Source organism: Lagopus leucura, unplaced genomic scaffold (assembly GCF_019238085.1).
Source record: "Lagopus leucura isolate 7727_CA_CO unplaced genomic scaffold, USGS_WTPT01 Super-Scaffold_100127, whole genome shotgun sequence".
NCBI classification, from domain to species: Eukaryota; Metazoa; Chordata; class Aves; order Galliformes; family Phasianidae; genus Lagopus; species Lagopus leucura.
This window is the reverse complement of record NW_024962330.1, coordinates 94,509-106,479: the sequence shown is the minus strand read 5'-3', so window position 1 is coordinate 106,479 and position 11,971 is coordinate 94,509. Positions and strand designations below refer to the sequence as shown.

Here is an 11,971-nt window from a genome sequence, read left to right as displayed (position 1 = left end):
GGGATGGTGCGCGATGGAGGCGTGACCAATCGGGAGGCGTGGCTAGGGGAGAGGGGCGGGGCCGATGGCGGGCGGGGCTATTGGGAGGCGTGGCCGGGGGCGTGACCAAACGGAGATGGACGGAGCGGTTGGGTGTGGCTAAAAGGGGGCGGGGCCTGAGGGCAGAACAGCGTGGAGCTCCGGGTTTCACTGAATCCGCTGTTTTTCACCTCAAATCACCCCTTTGGCCGCTATTGTTGGACCCAGAGGGAAAACTGAGGCACGCAGCTGCCATCCTGTGCCCCACCAATGCCGTGTGTCCCCATGAGACTCCGTGCCACCCCAGGGATGGCGCTACTAAAGGGAGGGTGACATTCCTTGTTTGGACAATGGCACCACATGGACAATGTCACCCTGATGGTGACACTCAGGAAATGGTGAACCCCTGGGACAGCGAGGTGACACCCAGTGACATTCCAGGGATGGTGACACCTGGGGATGGTGACATTCAGGGGCCAATGACACCAATAACGCCCCCACCCCCCGTCCTGGTGACACACAGACAGGCGGACGCACAGCGCTCAGTGTTTAATGGCAGGTGACAGTGACATGCGGTGATGAGGACACCCCGCTTCCAGCAGTGGGTCCCTATGTGCCCCCCGGGAACACAGGGCCATGTGGGGCTGTTGGCTCCGTCCCGGCTCCACATCCATCCCCACACAGCGCAGTGTCATTACTGTCCTCTCCTGTGACCCCGCTGCCACCCGGTGCCATGCTCAGAGTCTCCTCCTCCTGCAGCCCACGGCCGTCCTGGATGACGCTCACTTGGGTTGGGGACATTCCCACTGCGCCATCTGTGACGTCACCTCCATGGGCACCGTCACCTCCATGGCCACTGTCACCTCTGTGCCCACGGTCACCTCCATGGGCATTGCCCTCTCTGTGCCCATGGTCACCTCCGTGTGTGCTGTCACAGCACTCAGACCCCACATCTGTCCCCTCGGCTGCATCCCCGGTGCGACCCGGTGACCCCACACCTCCTTCCTCCTCCTCCATCCTCTTCCTCGGCCGCCCGCGCCTGCGTTTGGCCCCGGCCTCATGGGCCACCTCTGGGGACCGCTTGGTGGCCACAGGGCGCTGGGCTGAGCCCGGGGGGCCATCAGGGGCCGCTCCGCGGGGGCTGTCAGCTGCAGGCACGGCCACGCCGGGCAGCAGCACGTTGAGCCCGGGGGGCAGCGGGACGGCCACCTTCACGGTGCCCCCCAGTGGGGCGGCTGTCAGCTTGGGGGCCAGGACTGGAGGGGAAGAGCACACGGCTGTGGGGCCAGGTGGGACTCGGGGGAGGAGAAGGGGCAAACGGGCCATCAGCGCGTTCACCTGGGGGCTGCTCGGTGGCCGGGGCGGCTCCGGGGGCTTCTTCTTGTCAGGACGCGGTGGGATGGTGGCCTTGGGGACGCTGTCCTTCTTGGTCTGTGGGTGTGGATGCAGTGTGAGATGTGGACATGGTGGGACACCAGCGGATGTGGGACACAAGGATGGGGACATAAAGAAAGCAGAGACATGGGGACAGGGACACGAGGAGGACAGGTCTATAGGGACAGGGGATACAAGATAGGGACAGCTGGGGATGGGGGACAGCAGCGGATGGGGGGCATCGTGTCCCATGTGGCCTCACCTGTGCCAGGCTCCGCTCGCCTCCCTCCGAGGCCTCCAGGCCATTCCTCTTGGACAGTGGAGGAGAGCGGCCATCACGATGGGCCTTCTCTGTGCTCTCTGGGGACACGCAGTGAGACGTGAGGTGGGGAAGAGCCCCACTGAGTGGGGACAGTGCCCAAAGCCACCCCCACAGCCACTAAACTCCACACCCCACGGGGACACCCGCTAGGGTCCCCCATTGGCCCACCTGAGACCACCATGGCCATGACGAGGTCGGCGCGGGCTGAGCGGGAGCTGATGATGTGCTGCTGGATGAGGAACTGCGCCACCTCCACGATGTTGTTGAAGGAACGTTTGAGGATCTTCTCGGCCCAGTCGCAGGTCAGGGCGCAGGCCGCTTCCATCACCTCGCTGGTGTAGGACTGCACCAGGTCTGTCAGCTCTGTGTGCTGCTGGTGGGACACCAACATCACCAACGGGGCCAACAACGCCACCGTCACCACTGTATGGGGACAGAGCAGAGCTCAACCCTCGCTCGCCCCATGGGAATGCATCCTCCTGCCCCACTCCTTTGAGCGTATCCCAGTGAGGCAGAACACGGACCGGCATGGAGGACTTACAGTCTCTGCCACCTTGAGGTCCAGGCTGGGCAGCGGCGGCAGGCTGACCACCGTCTTCCTCCGGATGCCGCTGTAGCAGTACGTGTGTTGGGGTTAAGGGGCAACAAAACACATCTGAGACAGATGACTGTGCACCGACCTCACACACAGCACCAGGAGCCACCAACGCTGCCTGCTGCATGGAGACCCATCACGACAAAAGGATATTTTGATTGCCCGCGGCCTCCCAGCCTCCTGGCCTTGATGTTGGGGAAGATCTCCCGGATGATCTTCCCAAAGTTGGCGGCACTCAGAGGGCGGCAGCAGAGATTATCGCAGTACTGCCTGGGGGGGAGGGTGGGTCAGAGCTGCCGACCCCTCCTCGCTGCTCCCATTCCATGTTCCAAGAGCTGCTGTTGGGCACGGCCATTCCCAACCAACCCCAAGTGCCTGCTGACCCCAAACTGAGCTCCATGGGGCACCCCCACGCTCACCTGTAGGCGTTATAGATGACCTGCACTGAGCATGGCTATTCACAACCAACTCCAAGCACCCACTGCCCCCAAACCAAGCCCCATGTGCTCTGCTCACCTGTAGGCATCGTAGACATCCTGCTTGGGCAGGCAGGTGTCTGTGTGCTCCTCCAGGTGGTTCCGGATCCAATTGCAGGCATGCATGTACTCAGCTGTGCTCAGTGAGCTCAGGTCCAGGCTGCTGCTGGGAATGATGGCATGGAGTGAGCAGATGGGGGTGATGGCTCGGGGAGGCAGACCCCCAGCACCCACCTCCTGTCCCCCAGGCTCGGCCCCGACGGCAGCTGGAGGTAGAGGTAGAGCTTGTCACTGTCGGAGAACTTCTGGACATCTTGCTATGGGCAAAGGGTCCGAGCGGAGGGGAGGAGGGACCGGAGACAAAGAGAGGTGAAGGATCCAAAACAGCCAACATTCATGGAGCATTTGAAGCCAAAGGTTTGTGAGCATGGGCACAGCCTGCATGTGGGGTAAATGGGGCCGGGGGGACAGCAGGGGTTGCTACATGTGGGGCTGAGGGAATGGGTGCTGAGCAGCTCCTGACCTCTATGGGACATGGGGTTGGGGAAATGGGGCTGGAAGAGGGGTTTGGATCATGGAGGGGTGGGCACACGGGGCTCCCCCACCCACAGAGGCACTCACCAGGATGGCGTCGACTTTGTTCTGCACCGCTTTGCTGCAGGGGACAGACAGAAGGGACAGAAGGGACAAGGAGAAGGCATCAGGGCATGGGATGGCCTCACTCCGAGGACCCCCGCCCGCGTCCCGCTGTGCTCCTGAGGAGCTCTGCACCGATGTTCCCACCCAAAAAAGGCACCGACTCTCATCCCTTCCGTCCACGGGGCTACAAATTCATCACCCCTGAGAAGTCAGACCCCGTTTGGGTCGCTCGGGTTATCGGGAGGGCACTGCAGCCTTACGAGATGTTGCCCCGCAGTTTCTGCAGCAATGTGCCCGGCTCTGCCGTGCCGCTCCGGGAGCCGCCGGGTGACAAAGTGCCCTTCTTGGTGGCCTGGGGGCTCAGCTCCTCGTCGGCCATGGCATTGAGATCCTTGGGGGAGGGGGAGGATGAAGAAATTCAGCCCCAGAATGGGGAGGGGAGCCCCTCAGAGCCCAGATCCTCCACTGGTACCCGCAGGGCTGGCTCTGCCCCCCCATGTCCCCACCCGGAGACGTGTCACCAGCAGCAGGGCGACGGGACGCAGGAGGACAGCGGGCAGCGCAGCCCGGCATGGGCCGGGGACGGCAATGGGGGGACGGATGGGAAACGGGAACGGGGACACCGGGCTATAAATGACGTGAGGACGGGGGACACCACGGCACAGAGGGGTGGGGACGGGGGGTGGGGACATGGGACATGGGAACGGGGGACAGCAGGGGGTGGGGACGGCAGGGACCCCCGGAGCCAGCAGCTCCCGGCGGACGGTGGGACCCAAAGGCGCGGGGACTGCAGCGGTGACCGCGACCCCAGCCGCGCTGCGCCCCCCGGCCCGCACCCACCTGCGGGCTCTGCTCTGCCCCGTCCCGTCCCGCTCCTCCTCGTGCCGCCGCCTCCCCGCGCACCGGGAACCGAAAGTGCTGCGCCCCTCGTCGGGCCGCCGGCAGCTTTTTTCTGATTGGCTGCGGCGCCGCAGATCTGCCCGGATACTGCGCCGTGCTTTAATGTGATTGGCTGCTAGCGGCTGTCCTACCCGGATACAAGCGGGGCTGCGCTGCTGAGTGGCGGCGTTCGAACTGAAGTCTGCCTAGCAACAGCTCCTGATTGGTGGAGTGGAGGGAGGGGATGTGGGGGAAAACGAGCGGTGTGCGTGCAGCGTGCGTGCAATAAGCGTGCAGAGTGCGAGCGGCGTGTGTACGGTGTGCATGCAGTGTGCCAGCAACGTGTGTACAGCAACGTGTGCAGTGTGCAGTGTGCAGTGTGTGTGCAGCACAGTGCGCGTGTGTGCGCCGTGCGTGCAGGCTGAGCTGGCAGTGTGTGCATGCACAGCAACAGGGCTCAGCTTTTGGGGGGCAAACAGAAGTAGAAGAAAGGATGGAGATGAGGGAGTTCTGGTGCAGAGGTCTCTGCTTTATTGTGGGGTGCTCAGGGTTGATCGCTGCACCCTCTGTCGGCACGGGGGGGACTCCAGGGCTGCAGGGTGGGCTGGGATGCAGGTGTGGGATGTGGGGCATGGGTGCAAAATGCATGATAGGGGATGTGGGGTGTAGGGTATGGGATGCATCGTGTGGGGCACAGGGAACTTTTGGGTGAGCACAGCCGTGGACCTCGAGCTTCTTTATCCAGCTGTGCCCTCAGCACCGCTGTGGGGCAGCATCCGTCAATGGGAGGTGGCGGCGGGCGGCCCTAAACCCAAATGTCAGAGGTGCAATCCCCGCCGGGGTAGCGCATCTCGTGTGCCATGCAGGGCCCCCCCGGCTCCTTCCCGAAATCCACCAGGAAGTCGCGGTTGACGCTCAAACCGCCCCTCTCCGTGTCCACGTCGATCTGCAGCATGACGGAGCCGTCCCTGCAGGGGGCACTGGGGGTCAGGGGGCACAGCCCCTCCAGCGGCAGTGAGCGCCGCGGTCGGACGCCCAGCCGCTCCCACCTGATGAGGTCGGGGTAGAACTGCCGGTCCCAGGCGCTGTACAGCGACGTGGTGACATAGAGCCGCTTCCCGTCCAGGCTGAGCTGGATCATCTGAGGGCCCCCCGGCACCTTCTTGCCCTGCGGGAGGCGGAGGGGAGGCGCGGTGAGCAGCGGATGGTGGAGCGGAACCAGAGGGTCCTCTGTGCCCGACCGTGGCGTTGTCCCATAGGACATGGTGGAGCATAGCCAGGACCTCACCACGGGGCCTCGCTGTCTTCCCGTGGGTCGTGGTAGAAAACTGTGCCACCTCAACCATGGCGTCATCCCATGGGATGCGGTGGAGAACCACCAGAACCTTTCACTTGGCCACGGTGTCATCCCATGGGAAACGTGGAGGATAGCATGGGGCCCTTGCCACCCAACCATGCTGTTGTCCCATGGGACACGGTGGAAAGCCAGCAGAGCCTTGCCACCCAGCCATGATGTCATCTCATTGGATGCAGAACCAGGGGAATTGGGTGCTCCCCATCCTCACCACCACAGCCCCGCGTAGTTGGAGGCTCAAGATGGAGGTGGGAAGAGTAAAGTGCTCACCTGGATGACAAAGGGCTCCGGCTGGCTCTGCAGCTCCTCATCTCTGAGCACGACCACGGGCCCTCCCTTGGAGATGCTGCCCCCCACAAAGACCTGCAAGAGAGAGGTGGCACGGTGGTGGCACGGGACCCGTCTGCCCCCGGGCAATGGGGCGAGCTGCTGCCTCACCTGTCCCACCAGCCTGGGCCTGCGGGTGTCAGAGATGTCATACTGGCGGACATCCCCGTGTAACCAGTTGCTGAAGTAGAGGAACCTGTCGTCCAGCGAGATGAGGATGTCGGTGATGAAGCCTTGGGGATGGCACGGCACAGTTGCACACGAGCGGCATGGCGGGCAGTGGGCACACAGCAGCTCGTGGGGAAACACTCACCTGGCATGTCTGGGAGCAGCCAGCCCTCCACCTTCTTGCTAGGGACCTGGATCACCTTCTCAGCTGCCCAGTCACCACACTGCGGGACAGAGTGCGGCCCCACAGGGCTCAGAGTGGGCAGGAGAAGACCCCAGGGTGGGGGACACCATGTGTGCGTGCAGCAGAGGGATGCAAAGCTCGCGCCTGGCTCTATAGGGCCAGCAGAGGAGCCAGGACCTGAGGCAGGGCTGTGGGGCCTGGAACCTGTCTGTCTTTCCAACTGGATTAACTGGTTTGGGCAAAGAGGTTCTCGCCCGGTTTGTTGTTACGCACAATAAGCACTGAGAGCATTGCTCACATTGTATAAATCCACAACCAAGGTTTAAATCCTCCAAATCCCATCGTCCCAACAAAAACCACTGCTGGTCAGAACAGGTCCTGCAGCTGCAGCCTGGATGGCATCCCGGTGCAGGGCAGCATCCTCCCAGCACGTACCTCCGTCTTGTAGAAGCGGTGGATGGCGCTGCTGATGGTGCAGCCCACGAAGCCCTCGGCCGCGTCGGGGTTGTGCAGGAAGCGAATCTCCAGCGGTGCTGCATCCTCACCCACATCGATGGCCTGCACGTAGGTGTGGGTCGTCCAGTCCCACACGTTCAGGCGGCGGCCGTAGCGCCCTGCAAGGGGCCAGGGGGTTCTGAGGGGTGCTGTGGGGAGCGGGGCCACCACAGATGTGCCGTGGACCCAGGTGAGCCCCGATGGCCCCCAGCACAGATGGCAGAATCACAGAGTTGTTAAGGCTGGGAAAAGCCTCCGAAATCACAGTCTTTATAGACTCAGTAAGGTGGGCGACAACCTTCAAGGACATCAACCCGTGGTGGACCTGACGATCTCGACGTGGTGGTCGACCCATCACCACCACGCCAACCGAACCATGGGCTGAAGAGCCACATCTACATTGCTCCTGCTGGGTCCCACCAGGGAAGATCCTCATTAGGAGGAGGCCTGAAGGGCAGGGACACCAGTGGAGGTGTTGGGCTGAGCTGGGGTTCATCCCTCATCCCCACTGCTGAAATCCAACCTGTGTTGCCTGTGTTTTAAATCCAAGTGAGCTGTGGGAATTTGTGTGCAAGACAGCAAGCAGGCTGTCTCAATTTGCTCCATGTCCACTGAATTGTCAGAAAAGGGCTGAAATTTGGCCTCGTGGCAGTGCTGCTCAGCACCTCTCCTGGAGTACTTCAACAGCAGTTTCCTCACCTTTCTTCAGGTCATTTGGGTTAAACCCGTATCCCAGGCACTTGGGGATTCCCCACTCTGTGCTGATCAGGACGTTGTGGCGCGGTTGGTACCAGAAGTCGTAACCCATCGGCGGGTTCTTGTCGCCCTTCTCCCAGTTCCCCTTGATGTCGAAGGTTTCTGCATCCAACAGAACGAAGCCACCTGCAGCAAAACCAAACACGCCTTGGTAGTGAGGAAACCACCCAGGTGAACTAAGATAACACCCAGGTTGTGTTCTAAGATAACAAAATATGGAGCAGGGTGCTGCAGACATCTTGGGATGGTGCTGGACGTGGGACCGCTCGCCCGGCCCCATACCTTTCCCGTTGCCGGCCGGGTCTCCCAGCGTGCTGATCATCACCTCTCCGCTGCCCAGGCAGTGGGAGGTGTGCAGGTAGCCCAGGTCACACTGCCAGAAGACGTCCTCCGGATTGATGACCTGCAGGATTTCACTCGCTCCATGAGCTCTCCCCGGTGATGTGGCACTCGTGAGGCTCGCAGGGCTGGTGGTCCCAGCACCGCCTCCAACGTACCTTGAAGAGCCTGGGAGCTCGGGGGTCGGTCCCCACATCCACCACGTAGATGCGGGAGGAGATCAGGCTGGGGAGGATCAGGCGGTTCCTCTTCTTGGTGGTGTCCCCAAAGCAGCTGCTGCAGGTGTTCCAGCCCGAGTGGTGCAGCTCATCCCCCAGGTTGGGCATGGGCAGGCGGTGGATCACCTGCAAAGCCCAGTCCCACTCACACAGAGGGTCAGCCGCTGCCACCCGTTCAGCACTGAGGTGAAGCGTCTGGTACCTGGCTATAGTGCGGAGATTTGGGGTCAACATCCACGGTGGCCAGAAAGTCGGGTTTCCCCCTGCCGGTGTTCCTGTAGATGCAGGGCACGTACACAATCTCCTCCCGCGGACCTTTCGAGATGGAAACATGGCTTGCAAAGGCGTCTGCAGGAACAGCCGGATTCCCACATCCCTGCATGCCTGGGGCTGGAGATGGCTGCCCCGGGGGAGCTGGGCTCATTGGGTTTGGGGTATCCTCCTCCCTATGGATTGCCATGGCTGTGGGTCACTCCACCGGTCCCATGAACCAAAGCACGCTGTGTTCTCATGCATAGGCTGTGATTTTTGGGTGGTGCTGTGTGGAGCCAGGAGTTGGACTTGATGATCCCAACTCACTGGGTCCCTTCCAACTTGGGATATTCTATGGGGTCCCTTCCAGCTCAAGGTGTTCTATGATTCTGCGTGTCTCATTTCCACCATTTCCATCAAGCCTTAAAAATACATGAGGAGTGGAAAGGTGGAACTCTCGCCAGGCTGAAGCCAAGGGCACAAAGATCCCACTGAGCAGTGAAGCCCTGCTGGGTTCCCAGGCAGAGTGTGGTGACCCCCAGCACCCCGACCCCACCGGCTCCTCGCCCTGCAGGGGTGGCACCATGTCAAAAAGTGCTGACCGAGCAAAGCAAAGCGAGGGGGTGGAACTGGTCTGAGAAATGCTGAGGAGGAGAAAGAGGTGGAAAACAGGGAGAGGTGATCTGGGAGCCTGGAGCTAATCCAAAGCAGCAATAGCTGCTGCCTTTTCAACACTGTGCCTTTATCAGCCCTTTGTCAGTCTTTAAGCACTCAGACCTTTGCTGTTGTTTGCTTTGCTGAAAGGTATTTCGGGATGGGAGTCACGGAGCAGCACCAAACTCCAGGACTGAGGTTTCGGAGCTGTGCTTGCATAGCACAAAGGATTAAGGAAGGATTAAGGGAGGGACTGCAGCAGGTGATGCTTTCCTTGAGCTCTTCACAGGAGAGCTCACAGTTCTGGCAGTGCAGCCAGAAGGATTTCCAAGCAAAGTTCCCGAGCAAACAGCCTGGGAGGGCGGATTTTACTGCAGGAGGTTCTGAGCAGTCACCAGGAGCAGAGCTGACGCCGTGTTCCGGAGGGTGTCCGGAAGATCCAGAATTCCCCTCCAGCCTTCTCCACTCCCTGCAGATCTGAGAGGGGCCGCAGCAGCACCGCGTTCCCTCTGGGTTCTGCCCTGCGCAGCCTTGGGTGGCTCTGTGCAGGTTGTGACCCATCCCAAGCTATTCTGAAGTCTGAAAAATTCTGACACCGTGATGCAACTGAGGCTTGGCCCCAGACGAATGCTTCCCTGGCTCCTGCTGGGAACCTCCTCCGTGGATGGAGCTCATTGATCTTGAAAGCACTGCTCTCATCTTCACCTTCACCCACAGCCAGCACAGGGCTGGTCCCCACAGCCCCACGCAATGCACTCACCTTTCATGGCATCCAGGGGAGAGGCGTAGCCGGGACCGCATGCTCCACACCGGGCTGCGTTGGAAACAAGAAGGAATGGAAAATAGGTGGCAGTGAGAGATTTGAAAGCCCTTTTGGCAAAGGCCAAGTGCCTCATTGGAGCTACTGTGGTCTGAGAGTATCCCCTGCGGCAGTGGGACCACATCAGCCCCAGGCAAGGCAGGTGGTGGCTCTCCAGCACCCACCAGTGAGGCCTCCAAAGATGAAGATGGGCATCCAGAGTGAACCAGGATGCCCACATGCGCCCAAAGAAGGTCCCCAGACCCATCGCCTCCAAAAGGATCCCTCCAAGAGGCGTTAAAGATCAGGTGGACGGGGTGCAGAGCACCCGATGGAGCTGAGGATGTCCCTGTTCACTGTGTGGGATTGGGCTGGACAGCCTTCAAGGGTCCCTTCCAACTCAAACAATTCTGTGACCTTAATGATCATCCATGGAACCATGGGATGGTTGGGTTGGAAGAGTCCTTACAGATCATCCTCAGAACCATAAAACCATAGAAGAGGTTTGGGTGGAAGGGACCTTGCCCTGTTCATCGCAGTGGGGTGAGACCAGATGGCCTTTAAGAGCCCCTCCCAGCTCAAAGGATTCTGTGATTCTTTGTTTCTGATCTTTCCCGTTTAGGATGGCGAGCCTGAGGAGAGGGAGAAAACCCACAACCATCAAACCTCACAACGCAGCTTTGCTGACTCAGTTTCATGTTTGCTTTTGAAGGTTTTCTCCCTGAGGACAGCACGTTCTGCGGGAAGCATGGGGCATGGGGCTGCTGTTCCTTACCCGGAGCATCGTGGAGCCACCCCTTCTCCCTTCCCCTGCAGAAAATGCCCCACCAAACCCAAACTTTGCATTGAGGACTCCCTGCCAACGCACGGCACAGTTTGTTACAGGTGCATAAAAGTGGGAATAAGCGGACAAAAAGAAGTTAGAATGCTTTTAATTATCAGTGTGCCTAAATGCTACCTGGCAGAGGAGAAAAGGATCTGTCTCCAGGCAGAGAAAACACCACGCTCATCCCCACGTGTGGAAAGCTTTATGCTTTCAGAGCGTCCCAGGAGCAGAACCTCCAGGAGGAGATTTGAAGGACCGCAGAGCCGAGCAGGCAGCCAACCACCACAGCCCTGCATGCACGGAGAGGTCACTTACCAGAGCTGGAGGCTGTGCTGGACGTCATCTTCTGGTGGGGAATGGAAGGAGCTGATTCTGCCTGCATGCTGCTGCCCGGAGCACGTCGGTGAGGAGACGCGTCTCCACGGGGCTCCAATATATAGGGAGAGCAATGGGGAGAGGGCTGGTGTGAAAAGGACACCGAGGGAGGATCCCCACGCCCCAGGGTGTGGGAGGCACCGGGGCAGCGCTGGAAACGTGCGGGGAAGTATTTCAGAACCTTCTCTCCTCCCACAGACGGAGGGCAAACGGTGGTGGCTGCACTCTGCAGCGTCACACTGAGAACACAGTGGAGATTTGGGGTACGGGGAGAAATGGGGCAGCCCCACTCCTGCGGGTCTGTCCTGGAAGTGCTGTGTGGAGCTTCCCCGTGCGGTGCCCCCAGTGAGGCGTGGGCGAGTGCAGACGCTCCCGACCTCAGAAATAACTTAATGAGGTTGCAGATATTAATCGCCAAGTGAAAATTAAAAGTGAGGACTGGGTTTCTTATAATTGCAGGGTGAGCGCTTGCCGTGCGATGGCGGGTGGGAGAAGCGATGCAGCAGGTTTCCCTTTGACACATTCGACCTCGGCTGCTGCCTCAGGCACAGCTTCACCGGCAGGTTCCTGCCCTGTCATCTGCACCCACCCCAGGGGGGGAGCTTGGACACAAAGCCACCTTCCACCCAAAGATCTGCACCCAAAGCAAAAAGGCCCACAGGTGCGGCATCAGCAACTCCTGCCCCACCTCCACCTGCTGAGGCTCATCTGAGTGCATTGGGTGCTTCAAACCATGATGGGAGCTGTAGGGCCACGAGGGGCTGTTGGACATGAGGGACTGCAGGACAAGAGGAGATGCACTGCAGTGAGGAGCTCTATGCCACCATAGAGCCTTCTCTGATCTGGGCCAAACAAACGGAGCAACCAGAACATCCAGAACTCCTGCACACCTCATTTTGGAGGCTTGCTTTCCTCCCAGGA

General features: G+C 60.4%; 2 protein-coding genes across 6 annotated transcripts; both read right to left on the bottom strand.

Moving 5' to 3' along the window:
* Positions 1 to 552: 552 nt before the first annotated feature.
* Positions 553 to 4,352, bottom strand: RFX5 (regulatory factor X5). Of its 5 annotated transcripts, XM_042887936.1 has the most exons (10): positions 4,265 to 4,352; positions 3,685 to 3,815; positions 3,407 to 3,440; positions 3,020 to 3,102; positions 2,826 to 2,951; positions 2,463 to 2,579; positions 2,256 to 2,337; positions 1,883 to 2,087; positions 1,655 to 1,752; positions 553 to 1,449 (listed from the first exon to the last, which is right to left on the bottom strand). In XM_042887936.1, the coding sequence occupies exons 2-10, from the start codon at positions 3,801 to 3,803 to the stop codon at positions 628 to 630; spliced, it is 1,686 nt and encodes a 561-aa protein (XP_042743870.1). In that variant the 5' UTR covers positions 3,804 to 3,815; positions 4,265 to 4,352; the 3' UTR covers positions 553 to 627. The 5 variants fall into 5 exon arrangements, with proteins under 5 accessions (XP_042743870.1, XP_042743873.1, XP_042743874.1 ...); XM_042887939.1 differs by lacking the exon at positions 4,265 to 4,352 and having other exon boundaries at positions 2,826 to 2,948; positions 3,407 to 3,776; XM_042887940.1 differs by lacking the exon at positions 4,265 to 4,352 and having other exon boundaries at positions 3,020 to 3,098; positions 3,407 to 3,776.
* Positions 4,353 to 5,108: 756 nt separating this feature from the next.
* LOC122189121 (methanethiol oxidase-like) lies at positions 5,109 to 11,057 on the bottom strand. Its single transcript, XM_042887962.1, has 12 exons — positions 10,991 to 11,057; positions 9,811 to 9,864; positions 8,347 to 8,459; positions 8,085 to 8,270; positions 7,870 to 7,990; positions 7,531 to 7,713; positions 6,772 to 6,950; positions 6,298 to 6,376; positions 6,096 to 6,217; positions 5,928 to 6,020; positions 5,353 to 5,471; positions 5,109 to 5,271 (listed from the first exon to the last, which is right to left on the bottom strand). Exons 1-12 carry the CDS (start codon positions 11,055 to 11,057, stop codon positions 5,109 to 5,111), a joined length of 1,479 nt encoding a protein of 492 aa, XP_042743896.1.
* Between the last annotated feature and the right edge of the window lie 914 nt (positions 11,058 to 11,971).